At 39.2% G+C, this 12,732-nt stretch overlaps 1 protein-coding gene across 14 annotated transcripts in view; it reads right to left on the reverse strand.

The window, feature by feature from the left end:
• The window catches only part of PHLDB2 (pleckstrin homology like domain family B member 2), a 224,339-nt gene that overhangs the window by 84,712 nt on the left and 126,895 nt on the right, over positions 1-12,732 (reverse strand). For all 14 annotated transcript variants that reach the window (XM_057545215.1, XM_057545227.1, XM_057545226.1 and 11 more), the window contains one exon: positions 6,839-8,187. In XM_057545215.1, the coding sequence (XP_057401198.1) occupies positions 6,839-8,173 (1,335 nt within the window). In that variant the 5' untranslated portion in view covers positions 8,174-8,187. The remainder of the gene's footprint in view (positions 1-6,838; positions 8,188-12,732) is intronic.

Consider the following 12,732-nt stretch of genomic DNA (forward strand, 5'->3'; position numbering starts at 1 on the left):
TTAGAACTAATAAAGGAATTCAGTAAAGTTGCAGGATACAAGATTAATATACAGAAATCTCTTGCTTTTCTATACACTAATGATGAACTATCAGAAAGAGAAATCAAGAAAACAATCCTGTTTAAAATCACATCAAAAAGAATAAAATACCTGGGAATAAATTTAATCAACTAGGAGAAAGACCTATACTCTGAAAACTATAAAACACTGATGAACTAAATTGATGATGATACAAAGAAATAGAGAGATTTCCTATGTTCATGAATCTGAAGAATTAACATTGTTAAAATGTCCATACTACCCAAAGCAATCTACAGATTTAATGTGATCCTTATCAAAATATCCAAGACATTTTTCACAGAATAAGAATGAATAATCCTAAAACTTATTTGTAACCACAAAAGACCCTGCATAGCCAAAGCAGTCTTGACAAAAATGAACAAAGCTGGAGGAATCACACGCCTTGATTTCAGACTATACTACAAAGCTACGGTAATCAAATAGTATGGTGCTGGCACAAAAACATACACATAAATCAATGTAACAGAATAGAGAGCACAGAAACAAACCCATATACTTATGGTCAATTACTCTGTGACAAAGGAGGCAAGAATATACAATGGAAAAAAGACAGTCTCTTCAACAAGTGGTGCTGGGAAAACTGGACAACTACATGTGAAAGAATGAAATTAGAACATTCTCTAACACCATATACAAAAATAAACTCAAAATGGATTAAAGACTTAAATGTAAAACCGGAAACCATAAAACTCCTAGAAGAAAACATAGGCAGAACACTCTTTGACATAAGTTATAGCAGTATTTTTTTGGATCTTTCTCCTCAGGCAAAGGAAACAAAAGCAAAAATAAACAAGTGGGACCTAATTAAACTTCACAGCTTTTGCAAAGCAAAGGAAACCACCAATAAAACAAAAAGACAGCCTACTGGATGGGAAAATATTTGCAAATGATATATTCAATAAGGCGTTAATATCAAAAATATATAAACAGCTCATACAACTCAATATCATAAAAACAAACAACTCAATTAAAAAATAGGCAGAAGACCTGAAAAGACATTTTTCCAAAGAAGACATACAGATGGCAAATAGACACATGAAAAGATGCTCAACATTGCTAATCATCAGAAAAATGCAAATCATAACCACAGTGAGATATCCCCTCTCACCTGTCGGAATGGCTATCATCAAAAAGACCACAAATAGGGCTTCCCTGGTGGCGCAGTGGTTGAGAATCTGCCTGCTAATGCAGGGGACACGGGTTCGAGCCCTGGTCTGGGAAGATCCCACATGCCACGGAGCAGCTGGGCCCGTGAGCCACAATTGCTGAGCCTGCGCGTCTGGAGCCTGTGCCCCGCGACGGGAGGGGCCGCGATAGAGAAAGGCCCACGCACCGCGATGAAGAGCAGTCCCCGCACCGCGATGAAGAGTGGCCCCCGCTTGCCGCAACTGGAGAAAGCCCTCGCACGAACCGAAGACCCAACACAGCCAAAAATAAATAAATAAATAAATAAATAAATAAGAAAATCCTTAAAAAAAAAAAAAAAAAAAAAGACCACAAATAACAAATGCTGGAGAGGATGTGGAGAAAACGGAACCCTAGTAAACTGTTGGTGGGAATGTAAACTGGCAGAGACATTATGGAAAACAGTATGGAGATGCTTCAAAATATTAAAAACAGAACTACCATATGATACAGCAATTCTACTTCTGGGTACATACCAAAAGAAAACAGAAATCAGTAATTTGAGAAGACATATGCACCCCAATGTTCATAGCAGCATTATTTACAATAGTCAAGATATGGAAGCAACCTAAGAGCTCATCAACAGATGAATAAAGAAGATGTGGTATATACAGACAATGGAATATTACTCAGCCATAAAAAATAATGAAGTTTTCCCATTTGCAACAACATGGATGGACCTGGAGGATATTATGCTTAATGAAATAAGTCAGCCAGAGAAAGACAAATACTGTATGTTAGCACGTACATGTAGAATCTAAACAATAAAACAAATGAATAAACATAACAAAACAGAAAGAGACTCACAGATATAGAGAACAAACTGGTGATAACATGTGGGGAGAGGGATGGAGAGGCAATAGAAGGGTAGGGAATTAAGAGGTACAAACTACTATGTATAAAATAAACTATAAGGATATATGGTACAGTATAGGGAATACAGCCAATATCTTATAATAACTTTAAGTGGAGTATAATCTATAAAAATGTTGAATCACCATGTTGTACACCTGAAAGTTATACAATACTGTAAATCAACTGTACTTTAATAAAATAAAGTTACATTAAAAATTTTAGATTTGCAGAAAGGGAGCTTATTTGACTTACTTTATAATACCTGCAAATAGTTAATTCTGTAAAGATGTAATAAAATGTTAAAATTTTGGCAAAGTTTGAACAGCATTGATGAGTTTATTTATGAAGTAATTTTTTTATGAGAAGTATCCTATTAATGTAAAACTAAAATGCAATTATCTCTTATTGAAATTACCTACTTACTTATCTTGGAGAAATCAGCCTATGCTTACAAAAGATAGCAAAAGTTTATTTTATTTTTTTGTAATCTGCCCAGAGAGAAGAGTTTCAGTATCTCACAAGAGTAATCTTTTGTGCCTTCTCCTAACTGGGATATATACTTGCATATTTAAAATGACCAAAAACAGTTCCTCATCTGGTTATTTTAAGATTTATTGTTTATAATAAATAACTTATTCTCACTTTATTAGGTAACCAAACTGCGAACATTCATTTTCTCAGGCATCCACAACGCTATATTATTCAAATAACATAATCTCTGATTAATATTTGATTTTGCCCTCCCAAGATCAGACCCTAAATTCAGGAAAACAAATTTTTTCCAAGATACCTTTTACATTTGAACTGTCTTTAAGTTTTCCCAGAGGACTATTGGGCAATGACAAAGATTTTTTTTCTTAACCTTACAAAAAGAAGAATGCTAGAAATAATTAGGTTTATTTGTTAAGCCCCTTCTTGATAAATAGCTCAACACTATCAACAAATGCATAGGAAGATTTATCAAATCAAATGAGAAGCTCAGCCTTCCCTAGGCTAATTTTGTACAGGCAAAATATTATAAAGTTCAGTGATTGCATACTTTACAGAAAGGCCCTGGATATATGTCAACGTCCTCACTCTCTGTAATATGTTCTCACCCTCAGGGGAAACACTGATTAAATAAGACCAACATGGGCTTCCTTGGTGGTGCAGTGGTGAAGAGAATCTGCCCTCCAATGCAGGGGACATGGGTTTGAGCCCTGGTCCAGGAAGATTCCCACATGCCGTGCAGCAACTAAACCAATGTGCCACATCTACTGAGCCTGAGCTCTAGAGCCCGCGAGCCACAACTACTGAGCCTGCATGCCACAACTACTGAAGCCCGCGTGCCTAGAGCCCGTGCTCTGCGACAAGAGAAGCCACCGCAATGAGAAGCCCACGCACCGCAACAAAGGGTAGCCCCCTCTCACCACAACTAGAGAAAGCCTGCGCACAGCAACGAAGACCCGACGCTGCCAAAAATAAATACATAAATAAAATAAATTTATTAAAAAAAATAAGAGAAGATCAACATCATATTGCCTAACGGAAGATTTAGATTCTCCTTCTTGCTGATACTGTTTGTTAAATTAACCGTAGGTTAACCATAGCCACTTACTCTTACCCTCACCCAGTAGTCCACGATTTCCTCTCATGCTTTCCTAAAGACTCTGCTTAAGTTATAGGTGAGGATGTGCCTTTAACAAAGGAAGACAGTCTCAGAGCCTCGTGGACAGAACTTTACCAGATACTCTTCACTCTTGATATTTCAAAGAACGGACTTAGGGTCAGAGGCTGACAGAAGAGCTGACATTACATAGACAAGTATGAGATAGTACTAGAGGCTAAATCAGATTTTCAGGACTTCTTTTAGTTCAGAAATAGATAACTTCATGAAATCAAATTAATGACCCAAGGTTAGAGGAATAAGAATTAATTACATAGAACAGACTGAACTGAAACTGGAAATCTAATTTCTAAATGTGGACATGTGTTTTGGAAAATTATTGGCATTATCTTAATGTTCTATTTTCTGATGGGGAAAACCCTTTTAGCATTCATGCTGATCTATCGCTAACCGTCAATTTAGTTGACTTCGATGTTGCAAACTAAATGAAACATTCTTTAAATGTTAGTTTGTTCTCCTTGGTCCTTCAGATTCAGGAAAAAACATTTTTTTCTGAGACATTTTACTTTTTAATGGCAATAACATTATTTGCATGGGCTCAATAAGAATCTGTCCTCCCTTTTAGTGGAATATAATCAGACAAATAGACAATACAACAGAGGCCAAAAGTAGAGTGTCTTACTTAAAAATTAGCCTCACTTCATCAGATATGACAAGCCCCTTATTAAGGAGAAAGGGTTATAACTTCATATCTGAAGCTAATAACCAAAGCTTCTCCCAAGAAGTTGAACTAGGACCTGTTTGTGGCTTACAGGGCACCAACCTTATAGGCAGTAAAAAGGTCACTTGCTGGATAGCCAGAAACCTTAGCAGATTTGGGAAAACTAGAGGAAAGAAAAATTCACCAACTCTTATAAGTGCTAAAGATGAAACCAGTTTGGGACTTCCCTGGTGGCGCAGTGGTTAAGAATCCTCCTGCCAATGCAGGGGACACGGGTTCAAGCCCTGGTCCAGGAAGATCCCACATGCCGCAGAGCAACTAAGCCTGTGCACCACAACTACTGAGCCTGCGCTCCAGAGGCTGCAAGCCACAACTACCGAGCCCACGCGCTGCGCCTAGAGCCCATGCTCAGCAACAAGAGAAGCCACCACAATGAGAAGCTTGTGCACCACAACAAAAAGTAGCCCCTCTCACCTCAACTAGAGAAAGCCCGCGTGCAGCAAGAAACACCCAACACAGCCAAAAATATAAATAAATAAATAAATAAATAAGAGTTTGGTTTCCTACGCTTAGAACAGAAGAGTAAATAAAAGCATTTAACGAAGACCTCTGGAGTGATGAAGCCATTGAAATGCTCTCCTAGGTAACTTAATAAATCATAGAAGTTGATTCTCTGGCTTTATCAATGACAGTTATTCAGTACAGTATAGCACTAGATTTGCTATCTATATACAAGAAGGCTTTTATATGCTAATTAAAAGTTTTTCTAGCTTATGTCAATGAATCAGGACCAAATACAATGGCTTTTGTGATCATGAAAAATCTTTGGAGACTATTTATGATAACAAAGGAACTGCCATACTGGAGCACCATCTAACATACCCACCCACAGAATACCAAATTCTCTAGGGGTATACACATTTGTTTTCATTCACTATTAGTGATTAGGATATTTGGAAACTCTGTAAGGATAGACATTAACTTATCAAAAACTGTGAGTGATGTGAATAATTATTTTTCTAAAATTTCAAGCAAATTCTGTCCTGTATAGATGCAAAAGTTTCTGTTCATTATAATCCAGAAGTTACAATTTTATTGTCCTGTAGGGCATTAACTAGTTTTGTATGTGATTCAGAAATCTTATTCCAGGATACTTTCTTTTAGTAACTAAAATACTTTTGATACTCCTATACTTCTGTAAATCAGCTTTACCATCCTGCAGCTTCCCACATTAAGGAAATCATTAATCATTAATCACTAATGAATCAAAATAATCTTACAGGTATTCACCCTAAAAAATTATGCTTAAAAGAAAATAGAAAAACGCAGCAGTTTGTTCTCATTCATTAGTGGGACTCTCCTGTTTCCTCTTTTCTTATTATTTTCAATATTTTTTACAGTAATCATAAATCCATAGAAAAAGACAACTCAGTAATTTTTTTTGAGCATGTGTAGTTTGGAGTCACTATATGTATTAAGACATGGCTGAAGGGAGTATGGTGTGTGTGTGTCTATGTACAGTGCAGAAAAAAGGTTGAGCACCATTGGGGCAACCTTTCAACTTTACAGACAACTTGCTATACAGAGAAACTTACTGCCTAATTTCCAATGAGTTGTCATTTCACTGATTATTACCATCATAGCATATACATGCAAATTTGATGACATAAATAATACAAATCAGTGTTTCCTCATAGTCTTAAGAGAGAAGTTTGTAAGACTTTTAAAGAAATTCAGTAAAATTCACAACTATCTTTGTTAGATTTATCAAGAATTTATACTCGTGAGACCTCTGCAGAGCAACTTAATATAACATTAGGCACATATAGGCCTTCAAACTATCCATTTATGACTAATAATAGTGATCTGGGAAGAGGAAGATTAGCAGGAGGAAATCTAGGAGGGGACCAGTGGCTGGTGCACATGGAAATTCTACACATATATCCTTGGAGTTTGTCTCCAAGAAGTTATTCAATGGGGCTTCCCTGGTGGCGCAGTGGTTGAGAATCTGCCTGCTAATGCAGGGGACACGGGTTCGAGCCCTGGTCTGGGAAGATCCCACATGCCACGGAGCAGCTGGGCCCGTGAGCCACAATTGCTGAGCCTGCGCGTCTGGAGCCTGTGCCCCGCGACGGGAGGGGCCGCGATAGAGAAAGGCCCGCGCACCGCGATGAAGAGCGGTCCCCGCACCGCGATGAAGAGTGGCCCCCGCTTGCCGCAACTGGAGAAAGCCCTCGCACGAACCGAAGACCCAACACAGCCAAAAATAAATAAATAAATAAATAAAATCAAGTAAAAAAAAAAAAAAACTTTGCCTCTTTTAAAAAAAAAAAAAAAAAAAAAGAAGTTATTCAATGAAACAGTGAGGTCAAGTCAGATGAGAAGATTACCAATCGCTCCATCTCCTGCTCCCTGAGTCTCTCCTCCCTCTGCCGCCGGTGATAATCCATCAGGTCGTCTCGTCCTGAAATGGAGCTAATGCTGCTTTTCCGTTCCCGAAGGACAGGCTGGGGGGTTCCTGAGGCCTGTCTGAGGCTGTCCGGATCTGCATCATCAAACTCAACAGACCCACACGAGAAGTTCCTCCTGGCCGCAAACGCTCTGTCCAGCTCTCCGGGAGGGAATGAATGACCTGGGCTGGTCCCCAAGTAGGAAGCCCTATCAAGGTCATCAGAGGTACAGGAGGAGGTGGAGGCCAGAAGCATCTTCCGAGCCACTCGAGGACTGGCAGGGACGCTGAGGGTGGAACTCACGTAAGGGTTGCCCTCAGAGGCAGAGGTTTTATAGGGTAAAGCTCCTGAGCTCAAAGAAGAAAAATTCAGGTAATTGTCATTGTCTGTGATGCTATGAGGTAGATCCTTTTCCCCCAGTTTCATTCGTTTGGAATTGCCCAGAGAGCTTCTTGGAGGCACACTGAGAGGTGCCAGCTGATTCTCTGTGGCTCTGTGCAACCTGGGGAGAGATCGGCTATAGGCGCCCATGTGACTCAGGCTGCTGCTCGAGTACTTCCTAGTTCTTAAACTGATGTTTTCAGATGCCAGATCCTTGTGTCTGGTCAACTTGGGCTGAAGTGTCAGGTTGTCCTGGATGCTTATTTTCCTGGCTTGCTTTGGGCTTGAAGGCATGCTGGCTGCCCCTGACCTACCGATGGGCAAGGAGCCAGTATCACTCAGGGAACTTCCATTCCACATGGTCAGGAGTGAGCCAGATGCTTTTCGGCCTTCCAGCCCTCCCAGAAAGTAGACATTGTCATGGGATTTATTCCTTGAGCTATATTTGGAATAGGGAGGCTTCTCTGAAAGCCTCAAGGACCTTTCAGTGTCCCGGCCTGTAAAATGATCAAAGTCTGCTCTCCCAAGTGGATATCCACTAAGGGAGGGTGAAGTGCTGCGTAAAGGGGTGGGAGGTTTCACGGAAATATTTTTGTCATTTCCATCGCAAGAGAACTGCTTGGTTCCCTGGATTTTGGCCAAGGAGGGGCTACTTCTGACACTGGTTCCCAAAGGAGAAGGGCTTCTTTTAGCAGGCACAGGTTGTGAGAGGGTTAAATAGGAACCAGAATAGTCTCCATTGGTTTTAAATCTCAGACTGGAAGAATATTTCTTCGGGCTCAGGCTCTCCATCATGTTTTGGGAATCGTTTTCGAGGGAATTCGCCACAAAGCCTGCCTCTAAGCTACCATTCTGTAAATCCAGCTGCTTTTGCATGTGGCTCTGCTCTGCCATAATCTTGTTGGAATCTGTGAAGGAAAAAACAAGAGAAAGCTTTACTTAACAAAGAAGATTTAAAAAGACGAACCACATTTTTCAGCCTACATCAGTACAAATAGGTTTGCAGTCCAATCTGTTGTAATTAAAAAACACAGACGCTGTTTTAGTAATAAACCTAGAAAAGCTGTCCTGCAAAATGAAGATGTATAAAGACCACTGATCTGGGATGTTTCTTGTACAAAAGAAAAATAACTCAAGAGGACATCAATGAAATTTGAGAGGAACAAATCCCTAACCAAGTACAGGTGGAAGATGAGGTTGGTACCTAAAAAAGACAATGTCCCTTTAGTTTTCTAGTCCCTGGAGGACCACCTGCTTCCTGAGTACCTAGCAAACACCCAAAGGGATGCTGCAATGGGCCTTCCTTTAGATGTCTCTGCAAGAATCATTAACTGTTCAGAAGTTAAGTCCTGAGGAAACTAAATTCACATTCTGGCAGAGAAAGAAAGTTTTGTGTTAGACACTGATCAATTACATGAGGGTTAGAAGATGATTCTTTAAAGGGGGACTATGAGAGTTACCTTCTCAACAAAAAGACTTAATCAAGCTCCTGCATCCATCAGAGAAAGGTAGGTAATAGTAGAGGAAGGAGTGTTCCCCATATTCCTGACATATCAGGGTCAGGGTGGAGTATTTAAAAACCTGAAACTGACGTATCCTTCAAGTTCCCAGGCATCCCAGAGGCACCACGATCATCCTTGATCTAACTCTCTCCTCTCATGGAAACACCTTTCTCCTTTTGCACCCATCCAAACCCATCCATTCTTCGAGGCTCAGATTAGGATTCTATTTTCCACGATGAAAAGAAAATTTTTTTAATGGATGTACCCATAAGAATATGTTTTGGACCCTACTTTGAACAATATTAACTTAAGAAACTGCAGTTTTAGTCTATGAAAATGTCTTTTTAATCACAAATTATCACTGTAAATGTGAAGCCTTATATTTCAAACTGATAAAAATATTTTCTTTAAGTTATCATCAAAGTGAAAACACAATTTAAACATAAATTTGAACTCAGGTACTGCGAAGACAGTCCTCCAACTCCATAGGCACCTCAAACACTGGTTACTGCATCTCTGCACTATATATAAACAGTATTACGTATGGTTAGTAATCAATATCATAATGTGTGACCAAGACACAAGTTTAAGGCAGAGGGTTTTCTAGTATTTCTGTCGTATCTCCAGCCCCTCCTGACTCCCATCGCCCCACAGGTGAGACACTCAATGAACGCAAGTTTTCAATGTCCATCACAGCCTTCCCCACTCCCTCCCAGCCACAGATGGAGGACCTTCACCTTGCTTGCTCAGCCTCAGAGATTTCCTGGGCAAATGCAGGCAGCCCAATAAGGAATTGCTTCTTACCCAGAAAGTGGGGCAAAGAAACAGTTTGGCTGCTTAAATCCTAGAGATGGGCTGAGTCCTCAGACCCCTCAAAGCCGCAGCTTCCCACAGGAAGCTCTGCCTTGGGTACCTTATCCTCCAATCCAAAGCCCTACCCTGATGGATAAAAGCATGATTGTCTTTTTAAGTGGACCTCAAAAAAATTTTTGAGATTCTCCTTTAGAATTGCCTCCCAGCTGGGATCTGGCCCTGCCATCTGGCTCTTGCCAGGTCTTTCATTCCTCGGGGACAGTGCCATCTCTGCATCCAAGACAAATGTCCCTCTCAGCAATTGTCTACCACTACCAATTCTGACCTCGAAAGCAACACCAGTCTGGTTTGAGCTATATCTCACCATACCCCCTTGGAAGACTGAAACCAAGATGACCTCTAGTCTTGGTTCCTTCTATTCCCAACTCACTTTATCACATGTTGGTTTGCTATGTTGAAATTCCAGCAAACCTTGGTCAATTCCCTCAAGTTAAATATTGTTGAATTGAGGAGACAAGGAAGTAGGTGAATCCTGAGAACATTACCATGTTATTTATTAAAGGGGAAAAAACACCTTAATTGCCCCCCAAATAGGGAGAAAATCAACAGCTATAGCATATCATATGAGTGAATATTAAACCATTTAAAATCTTATTTCAAGGTATGTTTATAGCATTAAAAATACGTTAATATAATGTTAAGTAAATTTTAAAAACCACACATACAATGAGTGCAGTCTTATATATACACCCACCTCTACACATGGATTACATTCAGATGTTCAAGCCAAAATCTGGGGAAGCATCACTGATCTCCTCTATCACTATATCCTCTATCCTCTACCATCTCTATCATTTCTCTATTCCCTCCTTCCTCATTTTATCCATCAACAAATCCTACCAATATTGTCCTTAATCCATAGTCTCAATCTGATCATTTCTTGATATTTCCACTGTTACTCCCCATTACAAGCCAATATCTTCTCTTCCCTTGTCCATATGCTTATTCTATAACTAGAACAATGGAATAAAAGAAATCACACCAGTGATTTTTAATTCACCTTTCTCAAACTAGTTTGCATTTTCCACATTTTATACAATGTGTTTGGGTTACCTTAACAATGAAGAAAAAATTTAGTGTAAAATATTAGCATACAATCTGCAGCAATACTTCATTTTTAAGTTGATTAGACTCTCATTTTTCCTAAGCTCTTGCCCAATTTTTGATCCAGATATTAACTCTTCCGAAAAAGGTTACTTTAAATAACTTCTTCATCAGACTAAATATGTAAATATTTGAAGACTTCAACATTTTTTCCAAATCTTCTAAATGACTCAGGCAAAAATGACAATTATGCAAATTGACCCATTCCATACTTTATGCATCTGAAAAACTGCAAAATCAAACATAACACCTTCCCTAATATGAATAAAGTGAACGGAGTGGTTACAAAAAAAGTCTCCAGATGTTTGCTGAATATGGCTTAGATAATATATTTAGTATGCTCATTTTTTAATGTAGTTATTAGATTATTTCATTACTTGGAGTGATTCTGCTTATTGTATAGAAAAAAATTAAAATCCTAACAGGTAGTTTCAGGTACCTCATTCATTAACTAGGTATTGAGCGCCTACCATGTATCAGACTTTAGCTTAACAGGCACTAATGTTGCTCACTATTATTCCTGTTCTCTGCTTTCAGAAACAAAGCAGTGCTGTTCTTCCTCATTCCCATGACATTAGGTGTGGCTATGTCCCTTGCTTTGATCACTGAAACAGGAGAGAAAGTGACATGTCAGTTCCAAGCTGAAACATCAAGAGCCGGAGCATGATTCACCGTTTCCATCCCTGCTAAGATGACTCACTTGCATCCAAGTCTGTAGAGGCTTCCTTAGCCTACCTCCCTCAGTGAGGACGATAGAGAGCAGGGTCTTTGCCAATCCAAGATTGTCTTAAGCCACTGAGATTTGGGAGCTGTGTGTTACTATGAAGGTGTTAATCTTCATTAAGTGCCTACTATAAACCAGGCTTTGAGCTAGGCCCTGGAAAATATGTGGTCAAAGATACCATTTCCTGCCTTCACATAGCTTACAGTCCAAAGGGGAAAACACACATATGAATAAATGCTACATGGTGTGATGCATGCCTTAATAGAGGATTGATTGACAGATTGGTAAAGGAGCATGGAGGGGGTGCTAACCCAGTGAGACTGGTAGTCTGGGGAAGTTATCAAAGAAAGAAATGACAATGGAGTTAAGTCCTATTGAGGAAAGGGAATCTGATGGGTATTATCCAATGGTAGCATAAAGCCACCTCCACACCTCAAATTTTGTAGTTTTAAAAATATAAACAAAATCTCAAGCCCATCTGAGGTCAGACAACTGGTACATCCAGCAAACATCCTGTCTCTGACAGAATTAATAACAAAAATTGTGTTATGTAGGAAAAAAGCAACAGTTATTTTCTGTATTTAATAACTATGTATCTCTCTCTCATAGTTCTCTAAATCCTTTCCCTTCTTCACCACCATGTAAGATATGCTCTCTGGGGTCCAAGTCTATGACTATCTTAAGTGTGGTTTAAATTGGACAGCAATCCTCCAACCATTTAGGATATTTTAGATAAGGATACAAAGGGAAATCCATAAGTGAGATGTTAGAATAACAAGAAAAGAATTAAAGCCAGTTAGTGGGGAAGACTTTAGTTATAAAGTGGTGCATACAAAATAGGAAACAGAGCTAAGATAGTGCAGAGTTAGCCATCCAGAAAGCAAGGCAGAGCAGGTGCTGTTAAATGGAAGTCAGAAGCTAAGCACTGAGCCCAAACTCTGCATTTTCAATATTTGCTCCAACGGTACAGAATTGAGGGTTTATGTCAAAAAGGATACTTAAAAGTTTAATTTTTGACTCAGCAGCATAGGACATGAATGTCATTTTAGATGATAAAATGTATTAATGTATTTCAACTGGTTTGCAGTTGCAAATGCTACTTAATCACCCAAACAAAATATTACCAAATACCATTCCCTCTTCCAACAAAACTACATAGTATCAAACTACTATAGGGTATTCTTACTACCCTACAGGGTGGCAACACTTGGTCCCTCTCTCCTCCTCACATACACTTTTTTTTTTTAATA

The sequence above is a fragment of the Balaenoptera acutorostrata genome, chromosome 4 (genome assembly GCF_949987535.1).
Source record: "Balaenoptera acutorostrata chromosome 4, mBalAcu1.1, whole genome shotgun sequence".
Taxonomy (NCBI): domain Eukaryota; kingdom Metazoa; phylum Chordata; class Mammalia; order Artiodactyla; family Balaenopteridae; genus Balaenoptera; species Balaenoptera acutorostrata.